Raw genomic sequence first — 13,918 nt, 5'->3', positions numbered from 1 at the left:
ATAGTGATGACGTCTATCTTAGAACTGTTGAGAAGATTAAATGAGATAATGCATGTTAAAGCACCACAGTGCCTGGCAGCTGGTGGGAGGTGGTGGTGGTTTGTATTAGAGGGGTACGTAATCTGTCCCACCAGAAGCAGTGGGTAAAACGTTGAGGTAAAACTCAAAGAGTTAGAGGAGGTTATGCCTGACCTGATTTTTTTTTTTTTTAAGAAGTGTGTATTTTTTTAACTTCCTCCAGCAGTAACTTAGGCAAAGAAAAAGGGTTGAAGAAAAATTGGCTACCAGTATTGTTATTCTCATTTTTAATTTGCTACTCTCATTTGAAGTTTGGGGGGAAATGAATTAAGACTGTAAAATACATTCAGTTGAATAAGTAATCGTTGAACTAAAAAACCCCAAAAAGAGCAGAAATCTTAATTTAGTGACATCGTTTGTACTCATCTTAAGGACTAATATTTTTAAGCACAGTACCTTTAAAAAGTAGCATTAAGTGGAGGAAAAAAAAAGAGGAAGAGCCTATAATTCTTGCCCAAAATCTTAAATTTTAGGTACTAGATTTCTGAAAATTCACGACCATCCCTTTTGTATTCTCTCTACTGTGCTGCTCACAGGTCAAAAATACAAAAGGGGGCTTCCCTGGTGGCGCAGTGGTTGAGAGTCCGCCTGCCGATTCAGGGGACATGGGTTCGTGCCCCGGTCTGGGAAGATCCGACATGCCGCAGAGCGGCTGGGCCCGTGAGCCATGGCCGTTGAGCCTACGCGTCCGGAGCCTGTGCTCCACAACGGGAGAGCCCACAATAGTGAGAGGCCCGTGTACCGCAAAAAAATATATATATATACAAAAGGGAAAAGTCACAGATAATGCTTTCCTCCCCACAGAAGCCATTGTCATGGACATGGACCCCTTTCTTCACTGTGTGATACCAAACTTCATCCAAAGCGAAAACTTCTTGGAAGGACTTCAGAAGGAACTTTTGAACTTGGACTTCCATGAAAAGTATAATGATTTATATAAGTTCCAGCAGGTATTTATGGCCCTTTCACATTAGCTTTTCCACTTCAGAAATTCATTTTCTATAAAATCATTGAATACCTTTAGACTTGAGGTTTTAGTTTGGGTTTGCCATTGAGGGTCCTTGCCTTGACGTTGTTAAAAGCATTCATTTATTTAACATAAGCTGAGTGTTAACTATGTGTTTGGTGCTTTAATTATTATATGGAAGTCTTTGCCAGTTCCTACCCTGAAAGCCTTTAAAATCTAAAATAATAGAGGTGATAGTGATGGTGAAAGATAGTCAGAAAATACAGTAAGCCAGTAAGTAAATACATTATAAACAAAAAGGATAAGTACATTTTGGGGAGTGGTATAATGAAGAGAGTAGTACTTTGGAAGGTAATAACCATTTAAATTTTTGAGTTCGTGTCTTTGTTTTAGGTGGCTTTCTGTATTGCAGTATGTCCTGCAGAGAGTTAGAGCTATTCTTTTTAAATCGGTGGACAGTTGAATTTGGCAGAAAAGACTGTTTCAAAATCAAGGCTGGTTTTCCTACTCTTAGGAGACAGGCCCAGTCTAGGTATAAAAACATATAGGTCATTGGTTTCCCCAGTTTGTGGGGGATATCTTTTAGTACATGGCGTACATCACTCTTAGAAATCGTTATAGAACCTCAAGGACATCAGCCTTTAAAATCACAAAAAATAAAAGTGAAGATTAAGAACTATTTTGTTTTCTTTCCATTTCCCACTGATTTCTTTTTATCTGGGATAAAAGAGTAACAATTCTCTGTTTTGCATTTATTCTTTTACACTAGAGCTGGTTGTGTCCCCTGGTCTGTCTATCTTTGGGCCTTATACATATGATTGAATTAACCAAGTTAGGTTAAATACACAAATGATGTTACTCTTAATAATTCAGAAAAATAACTTTTGTCCATAGTAAAGTTGTAAGATTTTAATTAATCTATAGGTTAGTTAAAAACCATGGTTGTCTGCCTTTGTAATTATATCAGCTTTGATAACACTAGGCCTCTTTTGTTGATTTGGGGCTATATGCATCTGATTACTGAAATTGAGAAATCAAAGTGGTTTTTACTTAATGCAATTTGGTAGGTGAAAATACTTCTAATTGTGAAGTCAGTGAGAGGCAAAATAATAGAAAGGGCCCCGGGTAATGAGAGGAAAAAGAAGCAGCCATTACTTTAGATCCCCATGGGTGCTTGGCGAAACTCTGCTGTGAATAATTTTTACTATGCTGACTTTGGGACTGAACTTCTTCATCCTAAGACAGTAAATATAAAACCTGCTTTCAGTCTCCTGTCCCATAAAACTTCACTTATATCCCTTTTTCTTTGCTTGTGTTGTGAATTGACTTGATAATTGGGTCTATAACAACTTCCAGTCCTCCTAACCAAGTTTGTCATTAGGAGTAGCCTGATACTCTGTATTTTAAAGCAAGCATTACTGAGTGCATGCTTTATGCCACGCTAAGTGCTTTATATTTATTAATTCATTAAATCCTTATAATGATACATTACTGGTTCCTGTTTCACAGATAAAGAAACTACATCAGGTTTTCCTTCTTTTCTGGATCATTCCCTTCAACATACCAAAAAAAAAAAGAAAGAAAGAAAGCTGTTAGTTCTTCTTTTCTTAAGGAAAAAAATGCTGTTGACCTAACTTTCCCCTTCAGCTATCACCCCATTCCTCTGCTCGCCTTGACAGTAGCATTCCTTCTGAGTTGTGTATAGTGTCTCAAATTCCTCTTCTGTTCTCTGTTAAGCCCACTTTATTAGGCTTTCACCTGTTACACGCCACTGAAACTGTACTTGTTAAGGTCACTCACAACTTCCACATTAGTAAATCCAGTCATCAGTCTTCAGGTCTGGTTTTACTTGACTCTCGGCAACATTTGACCTACTTTGTTTCTCCTCCTTCCTGGAGACTCTCCCCCGACCCCCCCCTTACTTTCAGGAAACCATCCTCTCTTCATTTTCCTTCTGCCTCACAGGTGAGTCCTTCTTAGTTCCCTTACGGTAGGTTTTCCTTTTGTACCTGGCTTCTTAATGACAGTACTCTAGGGCTTAACCTTTGGATCACTTCCAAACAGATTGCAGAGAGTCTCATGGCTTTGCCTCTACTCTAGGATATTTAGGAAGTGTCTCACACTTACCAAAACTAAACTCCTGATCTTCTCTCCCTAAATATGCTCCACCTGCAGTTTTCCCCATCTCAGTTCATGACAATCTTTCCAGTGGCTGAGGTTATCCTTGATTCCTCTCTCGTATCTCATCTCCAGTCCATTGGGAAATCCTGTGGGCTGTACCTTCAGAATATATTCAGAAAAGCCCACTTCTTTCCACTTCCACTGCCAACACCTGATCCAAGCCATCTTTTTCTCTCACCAGGATTATCCTCTTAGCATATTAACCAGTCTCCTTGCTTCCACCCTTGCCCACCTACAGCCATTGTGTTCTTTTAAAATGTTAATGGAGGGACTTCCCTGGTGCCACAGTGGTTAAGAATCCACCTGTCAATGCAGAGGACTCAGGTTCAATCCCTGGTCCAGGAAGATCCCACATGCCGTGGAGCAACTAATCCCATGTGCCACAACTACTGAGCCTGAGCTCTAGAGCCCACAAGCCACAACTGCTGAGCAGCAATCCACAGCTGCTGAGCAGCATGCCGCAACTACTGAAGTCCACGCGCCTAGAGCCCATGCTCCACAACAAGAGAAGCCACCGCAATGAGAAGCACGCGCACCACAATGAAGAGTAGCTCCCGCTCGCCACAGCTAGAGAAAGCCCGTGTGCAGCAATGAAGACCCAATGCAGCCAAAAATAAAAATTAATAAAGTAAAAAAAAAAAAGTTAATGGACCCAAGAGAATTGAAAACATTTGTTCACATAAAAGCTTGTGCATAGATGTTTGTAGCAGCATTATCTATAATAGCCAAAAAGTAGAAACACCCAACGTCTGTCAACTAATGAATGGATAGACCAAATGTGGTGCGTCTATACAATGGAATATTATTCAGCCAGAAGAAGGAATGAAGTACTAAGTACTGCTGCAACATGGATGAACCTTGAAAGCATACTCAGTGAAAGAAGCTAGACATAGAAGGCCACATATAGTGTGATTCCTTTTATATGTAATGACCAGCAAAACATATATAGAGACAGAAAGTAGATTAGTGGTTGCCAGGAGCTGGGGGGAGGGAGGGTGGGATGGGGAGTGACTGCCTGATAGGTACAGGGTTTCTTTTTAGTGTGATGAAAATATTCTGGAATTAGTGGTGATAGTTGCACAGCAGGTGAGTATGCTAAAAATCCACTGAATACACACTTTCAGGTGGTTAAAATGGTAAATTTTATGTGAATTTTATCTCAGTTTTTAAAAATTAAATGGGATCATATTATTCCTTTGCCCCAAATCTCCAAAGGTTCTCATTTCTCTGAGTAAAAGTCAGAGTGGTTCTAAGGCTCCCATTGCATCTTTGGCCCCTTCTCCTGCTGCTCTCCCCCAAATCGCTGTTGCAGCTGCACAGGCTCCTGCAATTTCTTGAACAGGCCAGGCATTCTTCACACTCAGGACCTTGAATCCACTTTGCTGAGATATTCCCTTGGTACACCTCCCAACCTCCTTCAAGCCTTTGCTTAACCTCAGTGGAGTCTAACCTGGCCACCAAATTTATAATTGCAAACCTTTCCCCACTCTCAGCACTTCTGGTCCCTTGTACTCTGCTTTATTTTCCCTCGACATTTGTCACCTTTTTTTATACTGATAATCGACTTTTTATGTTTGTTGTCCCTCTCCGTCAAGAATATAAGTCCCGCTGTAATAACTATGTAAGTATTTGTTGAATGAATAAGGCACAGAGAGGCTAGGTAACTTGCCTGAGTCACAGAGCTGCCAAATGGAGGGGCCATACCTGAAACCCAGGGAGTTTGGCTTCAGAGTCCAGGCTCTTAACGACAATGCTTTACTGCCAGAGTGTTCCCTAAACTAGTCTCCTCTGTGTGTCTGATTTATGAAGGAAATCCTTTTTTTTCTTTTTTTCATGATCAAGTCTGATGATCTGAAGAAGAGAAGAGAGCCTCACATCTGTGCTTTAAGGTAAACAAGCGCTCATATTTGTTGGGTGCATAATATGTGCCAGACAGAGGAGTAAGTGTTTTAAATGTTATGTCATACAACCTTTGTTGGCGTTATTGTCCCCTTTTGTAGAGGAGGAAACAGACACTGAGAAATTAAGTAACTTCTTCAAAGTTAACTAGGTAAAAATTGAGGGAATTAAGATATAAACCTAAGTCTGTCTGATTCCAGGGCCCAAGTTCTCACTGATAAAATGTTCAACCGTTAGTAATTAAGGAAACAAATTGATGCTGGAGATACCATCTTTCACATGTTAGTTTGCAAGTATTTAAAACAAAAACTCCAGTGTTGACAGAGGGGTAGATACCTTTATACAGTGCCGCAATCTTGAAGATGGTTTTGAAAGGTGTATCAAAACCCTTAAAATGATGCTTGTCTTTTTGTAGTGTAATTCCACTTATAAGAATTTATCCTGAGAAAATAATTAAGGGTGTGCTCAAAAATTCTATACAAGATTGTTTATTTTGATGGTGTTTCTAACAGTGAAAAATCACAAATTAAATGTCCACCCATCAAGATTTATATAGCTACTGGTACAAAACAAAGTGAAAAACTATACAATAGTTGAGTATGATGTGACTTTTTTTTTTTTTTTTTTGGCTGCATTGGGTCTTTGTTGCAGTGCGCAGGCTTCTCATTGCGGTGGCTTCTCTTGTTGCGGAGCACGGGCTCTAGGCACACGGGCTTCAGTAATTGTGGCTCGCAGGCTCTAGAGTGCAGGCTCAGTAGTTGTGGCGCACAGGCTTTGTTGCTCAGCGGCATGTGGGATCTTCCCGGACCAGGGATTGAACCTGTGTTTCCTGTATTGGCAGGTGGATTGTTAACCACTGTGCCACCAGGGAAGTCCCAATGTGTGTGACTTTTAACACATGAGTATGGTAAAGTTATTTCATCATTCTAAGGTGCTTTTTGTGTGTGTATTTTAACCTCTCTGAGACTCAGTGTCTCACACAATTATTGTTGTATCCTATTTTTTGAAGTGATGTATAAAATGATGATACTTCTTGCAGGCAAAGGCATATTAGGCTAGATGAAATAAACTTATCAAGAGAAAAGTTAAAATAGCTCACATGGTGGATCCCATATGAAAAAAGAGACGTATATTTGGATACCTGCGTGTGTACAAAGGAAAAGACTTGGAAGGATGGAATGTTTAAATCTGGCTAGTAGGACTACAGGTTTTTTAAAGTTTCTTTTTACCTATAATAGGGTTTTTTCCTAGTTTTGCTACAGTAAGCCCATGTTACTTTGTAATAGCTGTCTGTTTTTCATCTATACAGTATACGTTATATTTTCTCATTCTTTTCTTCTCTGCAATATTTCCATAAATGGTAGCAGTCTGCAGAGTTTATTTCTTCTAAATCCTGAAGTATTGCTCACGTGTTAACTGTAACTCATAATATTTCATATTTATTTTAGACCTTTTTTCCCCCAAGACCATGCTTTAAAGCACTATCTCATTAGTTCATACCACACCTCTGGTAAGTATTTCTTTCCTATGGGACTGAGTTACATTCTGTATCCAACACATAACAGCCAGATGGTATGAGAGATGTAATTCCTTGGTCTTTACCGAAAGGTGATCTTTTTATTTCCCAATTGGGTTCTGTGATTTCTCTCATGAATACAATTAACAAATGAGAATGACGGCAGAAAATAACCCTGTCGTGACACTTTCATAGGGTAACTAGAGAAAGAGCTTTCTATGGAATAAATTTGTGGAAACTGATGTTACCAGTAACAGAGGGAGTGAAGGCTTTGATAATACTAGTTACATAAAACATCAAGATTCAAGATTTTGTGAAAATGTTGACCACCTACATTACCTGAAGCCTGGTTTAGCAGTTTGCTATGCTGACCTATTATGTCTAATTTGCAACTCTGCCTATAAAAGTTACATGGCACTTTTGTTTGGACTAACCAAGCACAATATTTTATGGAATTTTTCGGATTGGGTAGCATACAGTGTAAAAAGATATTTGGTAATAAAATTTCAGGGCATCAACCTGGAGACTTGGTATCTAGTTATTAACAGTACAATTGCATTTTATGGGGATTTCAGTGATGTACATTTGGACTAGAATGATCCAAAAAATACTGTCTCTTCATGTGCAAAATTTGAACTAACATAAACCCTTTAAAAATGTTTTTTAAAATGTTTTTCCAGTTTTATTGAGATATAATTGACATAAAAATGTTAATTCATCAAAGTTAACATAATTTCAAAGTTGACTGCCAACTGAGTAAGTTTTAAATTGTGTTAGAGTTCTATACAGAGCCACTTTAGCTGGTAAATGGAAATGTTCAACCATCTTTGTTTTTTTGGTATACTGTTAATATCAGAACTTCTGTGAAAGAGTTTATTATTACACAATTAGCATAATAGTCACCATTATTTTAATCTACAACAGTGTCACCCACCCAAGTGTTCATTAAACAACAGTGCTAGTATTGGTGCTGAAAAACAGCTCTAAAAATCAGTGACTTTGGGCTGGAACATTGGTGTTCCTATGACAAAGGCCAGACCACTGTCATGATAAGGCAATACTATAAATTTAAGAGTAAGAAAAATAAGATGAGGAACTTCCCTAGCAGTCCAGTGGTTAGGACTCTGCGCTTCCTCTGCAGGGGGCACTGGTTCGATCCCTGGTTGGGGAACCAAGATCCCTCATGCCACATGGCGCAGCCAAAAAAAAGGAAAGAAAACAGGGGCCTCCCTGGTGGCGCAGTGGTTGGGAGTCCAGCTGCCAATGCAGGGGACACGGGTTTGTGCCCTGGTCCGGGAAGATCCCACATGCCGCGGAGCGGCTGGGCCCGTGAGCCATGGCTGCTGAGCCTGCGCTTCCGGAGCCTGTGCTCTGCAACGGGAGAGGCCACAACACTGAGAGGCCCGCGTACCGCAAAAAAAAAAAAAAGAAAGAAAAAAAGAAAACAGTAGAGCAAAAATATATTGCAGTAGAGAGATTTACATTTATTTCTCTGGGACTGTTACTCCTAAACTTTGCAAGTTTAAAGTGAGGAACATTCTCAAGAATAGATCTTAAATAAACCAAAACCTCCAGGAAAAAATAGTTGTGGCATAGATCCAAATGGAGCCCACATTATGGTGTAACAAGTTATCTTTTGTTTACATTTCTAGGAAAATTCTGTTTGAACATTTCCGGGCTTGGCTTTCAGACATTTCAAAGATTGACCTGGAATCAACCATTGACATGTCCTGTGCTAAATATGAATTCTCAGGTAAGAAAGATTAAAATCTTGCTGTCGCTAAGATTTCAAGGCTTTAACTAAATGATGATGGGAAGACAGTTGTCAGTGTTCCAAAATCCTAGACTTCGTGTCACTGCATAGCATGAGGATCTTCTTGATGAGTACAGTCTGACCCAGCTCATGTATAGAAATGCCCATCTTATTGGAAGGTATAAGGCAGTGGTTCTCTTTGGGAGTATGTTGAAAGCTATGAACGTATTGTAACCAAGCAAGGGCTTGTGTGCCCAAGGCACACAAAGCCAAGCTCTTGACAGCGGTGTTTGTAGCAAAATAAGGATGCCAAGCAAGGAGAATGGGCAGCTCACGCTCAAAAAATGTGAACTCCCCAGTGGCTTTCAGGGAGGGGTCTTTAAAGACAGGGGAGAGGGTTTTGGGATGCATGATCAGCTTGTGGACTTTCTTCTGATTGGTTGGTGGTGAGGGAACAGAATGATGTTTCAGGAATCTCAATCACTGACCTTCTGGTTCCAGCCAGAAGTCTGGGGTCTGTGTGCTTGTGGTCAGCACATAATTGCCATCCTCCACCTGGGTGGTGAGGGGGTTTCTTAGTTTCTGCAGAACAACTCAAAAATATGCATCAGATTCTTATCTCTCTCCCTTCAGGAGGAACTAGGAGTCCTGTGACTCTCGTTTCCTAATCATTAACTGCTTGAGCCTGCTCTTTGTAACCTGGGGGAGGCCCAGGAGACTGAAGTCTTTTTTTCTATAAACAAGAAATAAGGGACACAGAGGGGCTTTTGTGCCCAGGAAGGCCTTGCAGGGTCCTGCTTGGTTTCAGTATATTCAGAAAAAGGCCAATAATGCACATACACACCAACTTTGCATACGGTATCTGGAAATTCAGAGGTGATGGTGTAAACTACTCTTAAACTTCCCAGGAAACACATATTTCCCTCAATGTCTTTTTTTTCTTTTGAAGGTAATGAGTGAATATATTCTTAAGGAAAAAACATCAAACAATATAGAATACAGTGTAATTCACAATAGTCCCCTTCACCTTCTCCTTGTCCCTCTTTATCTTCAGATGTGTCCACTGTCACCAGTTTGGGGTGCATCCTTCTTGTTACCTTTCTGAGCATATAAATGTCCTTTTGATAACATGTTTGGTTTTCATCTGGAAGGAAAAGTGTTTTGTATTGTTTTGTTTTACTAAACAAAATTCTGCTTTGGGTTTACTCTCCCACATTGTCCTAGGGAAGTACAAATTGGTAACAGCATTTTGAGAATAACTTAGACACATGAAGAGTCATATCATATGCCCTTTTCTTTAACTTTTTTTTTAATTTGAAGTAATTTCAAACTGACAGACAACTGGCAAGCATAGTACATTAAATAAGTTTTTTCCATTTTACCTGAGAGTAGGTTGCCCTTAGGATGCTCCGTGACCCCTGAGTACTTCAGTAACTCCTACAACAAGGACACTTCTGCTATGTGACAGTAAGAAGCCATCAGAATCAGGAACTACGATTAATACATTATTCCCATCTAATCTGCAGGCTCCATTCAAATTCTATGATTTGGTCTTTTATAGCAAAGGGATCTGGTCCAGGGTTGCACATAGCATTTAGTTGTCATGTGCCTTCAGTCTAGAAAAGTTCCGCAGTCTTTCTTTGACCTTCATGATCTTGATGCTTCTGAAGATTTACAGATGAGTTATTTTGAAGAACTTTCCTCATTTTGGGTGTGTCTGCTGCTTTCTCATGATTACATATGTGTTCTTTTTTTTTTTTTTTTTTTTTTTTTGCGGTACGCGGGCCTCTCACTGTTGCGGCCTCTCCCATTGCGGAGCACAGGCTACGGACGCGCAGGCTCAGCAGCCATGGCTCATGGGCCTAGCCGCTCCACAGCATGTGGGATCTTCCCAGACCGGGGCACGAACCCGTGTCCCCTGCATCGGCAGGCAGACTCTCAACCACTGCGCCACCAGGGAAGCCCAGATATGGGTTCTTTTTACTGCATCTTATCAAGTGGTAGATGGTGTCTTCTATTACTACTGATACTAAGTTTGATCACTTAATTAAGCTGGTGGCTGACATCAAGTTTTTCCACTGTAAACTTGTTCTTTTCCTCTATTTAATAAGTATTTTGTGGGGAGACACTTTAAGATTATGTAAATATTCCATTTCTCATCAAACTTTGATTCACTTCTTTTAACATCCACTGATATTTCTTTTTTTTTTTTTAACATCTTTATTGGGGTATAATTGCTTTGCAATGGTGTGTTAGTTTCTGCTTTATAACAAAGTGAATCATTTATACATATACATATGTTCCCATATCTCTTCCCTCTTGCGTCTCTCTCCCTCCCACCCGCCCTATCCCACCCCTCCAGGCGGTCGCAAAGCACCGAGCTGATATCCCTATGCTATGTGGCTGCTTCCCACTAGCTATCTACCTTACATTTGGTAGTGTATATATGTCCATGCCTCTCTCTCGCTTTGTCACAGCTCACCCTTCCCCCTCCCCATATCCTCAAGTCCGTTCTCCAGTAGGTCTGTGTCTTTATTCCTGTCTTACCCCTACGTTCTTCATGACATTTTTTTTTCTTAAATTCCATATATATGTGTTAGCATTCGGTATTTGTCTTTCTCTTTCTGACTTCCTTCACTCTGTATGACAGACTCTAGGTCTATCCACCTCATTACAAATAGTTCAATTTCCTTTCTTTTTATGGCTGAGTAATATTCCATTGTATATATGTGCCACATCTTCTTTATCCATTCATCCGATGATGGGCACTTAGGTTGTTTCCATGTCCGCACGATTGTAAATACAGCTGCAGTGAACATTTTGGTACATGACTCTTTTTGAATTATGGTTTTCTCAGGGTATATGCCCGGTAGTGCGACTGCTGCATCATACCGTAGTTCTATTTGCAGTTTTTTAAGGAACCTCCATACTGTTCTCATAGTGGCTGTACCAATTCACATTCCCACCAGCAGTGCAGGAGTGCTTCCTTTTCTACACACCCTCTCCCACATTTATTGTTTCTAGATTTTTTTTTTTTTTTGCTTTTTTTTTTTAACATCTTTATTGGGGTATAATTGCTTTACAATGGTATGTTAGTTTCTGCTTTATAACAAAGTGAATCAGTTATACATATACATATGTTCCCATATCTCTTCCCTCTTGCGTCTCCCTCCCTCCCACCCTCCCTATCCCACCCCTCCAGGCGGTCACAGAGCACGGAGCTTATATACCTGTGCTATGCGGCTGCTTCCCACTAGCTATCTACCTTACGTTTGTTAGTGTATATATGTCCATGCCTCTCTCTCGCTTTGTCACGGCTCACCCTTCCCCCTCCCCATATCCTTAAGTCCATTCTCCAGTAGATCTGTGTCTGTACTCCTGTCTTACCCCTAGGTTCTTCATGACATTTTTTCTTAAATTCCAAATATATGTGTTAGGATACGGTATTTGTCTTTCTCTGTCTGACTTACTTCACTCTGTATGACAGACTCTAGGTCTATCCACCTCATTACAAATAGGTCAATTTCGTTTCTTTTTATGGCTGAGTAATATTCCATTGTATATATGTGCCACATCTTCTTTATCCATTCATCCGATGATGGGCACTTAGGTTATTTCCGTCTCCGGTCTATTGTAAATAGAGCTGCAATGAACATTTTGGTACATGACCCGTTTTGAATTTTGGTTTTCTCAGGGTATATGCCCAGTAGTGGGATTGCTGGGTCATATGGTAGTTCTATTTGTTGTTTTTTAAGGAACCTCCATACTGTTCTCCATAGTGGCTGAACTAATTCACATTCCCACCAGCAGTGCAAGAGTGTTCCCTTTTCTCCACACCCTCTCCAGCATTTATTGATTCTAGATTTGTTGATGATGGCCATTCTGACTAGTGTGAGATGATATCTCATTGTAGTTTTGATTTGCATTTCTCTAATGATTAATGATGTTGAGCATTCTTTCATGTGTTTGTTGGCAGTCTGTATATCTTCTTTGGAGAAATGTCTATTTCGGTCTTCTGCCCATTTTTGGATTGGGTTGTTTGTTCTTTTGTTACTGAGCTGCATGAGCTGCTTATAAATTTTGGAAATTAATGCTTTGTCAGTTGCTTCATTTGCAATTATTTTCTCCCATTCTGAGGGTTGTCTTTTGGTCTTGTTTATGGTTTCCTTTGCTGTGCAAAAGCTTTGAGTTTCATTAGGTCCCATTTGTTTATCTTTTTTTCTTTTTCCATTTCTCTAGGAGGTGGGTCAAACAGGATCTTGCTTTGATTTATGTCATAGAGTGTTCTGCCTATGTTTTCCTGTAAGGGTTTGATAGTTTCTGGCCTTACATTTAGGTCTTTAATCCATTTTGAGCTCATTTTTGTGTATGGTGTTAGGGAGTGATCTAATCTCATACTTTCAAATGTACCTGTCCAGTTTTCCCAGTACCACTTATTGAAGAGGCTGTCCTTTCTGCACTGTACATTCCTGCCTCCTTGATCAAAGATTAGGTGAGCATATGTGCGTGGGTTTATCTCTGGGCTTTCTATCCCGTTCCTTTGATCTGTCTTTCTGTTTTTGTGCCACTACCATACTGTCGTGATTACTGTAGCTTTGTAGTATTATCTGAAGTCAGGGAGCCTGATTCCTCCAGTTCCGTTTTTCGTTCTCAAGATTGCTTTGGCTACTCGGGGTCTCTTGTGTTTCCATACAAATTGTGAAATTTTTTGTTCTAGTTCTGTGAAGAATGCCAGTGGTAGTTTGATAGGGATTGCATGGAATCTGTAGATTGCTTTGGGTAGTAGAGTCATTTTCACAGTGTTGATTCTTGCAATCCAGGAACATGGTATATCTCTCCATCTACTTGTATCATCTTTAATTTCTTTCATCAGTGTCTTACAATTGTCTGCATACAGGTCTTCTGTCTCCTTAGGTAGGTTTATTCCTAGAAATTTTATTCTTTTTGTTGCAGTGGTAAATGGGAGTGTTTTCTTGATTTCACTTTCAGATTTTTCATCATTAGTGTATAGGAATGCAGGAGATTTCTGTGCATTATTTTTTTTTTTACAACTTATCTCATTATTGCATCTATTTGTCAAATAGAAGGTCACAGTCTTATATTGCTGTAGACTCTTTCTACTATGTTTAATATCATAACTTCACTACCCTCAATTTTCTCCCCTTCTTTATTGATGTTACATGTTAAAAAATATACTTTATTTTTTTCAACATCTGTGTTGGCGTATAATTGCTTTACGACGGTGTGTTAGTTTCTGCTTTATAACAAAGTGAATCATTTATACATATACATATGTTCCCATATCTCTTCCCTCTTGCGTCTCTCTCCCTCCCACCCGCCCTATCCCACCCCTCCAGGCGGTCACAAAGCACCGAGCTGATATCCCTGTGCTATGGGGCTGCTTCCCACTAGCTATCTACCTTACGTTTGGTAGTGTATATACGTCCATGCCTCTCTCTCGCTTTGTCACAGCTCACCCTTACCCTCCCCATATCAAGTCTGTTCTCCAGTAGGTCTGTGTCTT

General features: G+C 39.9%; 1 protein-coding gene across 1 annotated transcript in view; it reads left to right on the top strand.

Annotated features, from left to right (window-relative positions):
• OGFOD1 (2-oxoglutarate and iron dependent oxygenase domain containing 1) overlaps nt 1–13,918 on the top strand; it is a 168,046-nt gene that overhangs the window by 1,052 nt on the left and 153,076 nt on the right. The window contains exons 2-4 of the mRNA XM_067719838.1: nt 883–1,028; nt 5,069–5,115; nt 8,294–8,394. Of these exons, the coding sequence (XP_067575939.1) occupies nt 883–1,028; nt 5,069–5,115; nt 8,294–8,394 (294 nt within the window). The remainder of the gene's footprint in view (nt 1–882; nt 1,029–5,068; nt 5,116–8,293; nt 8,395–13,918) is intronic.

Source organism: Pseudorca crassidens, chromosome 20 (assembly GCF_039906515.1).
Source record: "Pseudorca crassidens isolate mPseCra1 chromosome 20, mPseCra1.hap1, whole genome shotgun sequence".
Taxonomy (NCBI): domain Eukaryota; kingdom Metazoa; phylum Chordata; class Mammalia; order Artiodactyla; family Delphinidae; genus Pseudorca; species Pseudorca crassidens.
Note: the sequence above shows the minus strand (reverse complement) of the source record. Positions and strands in the feature narration are given on the sequence as shown.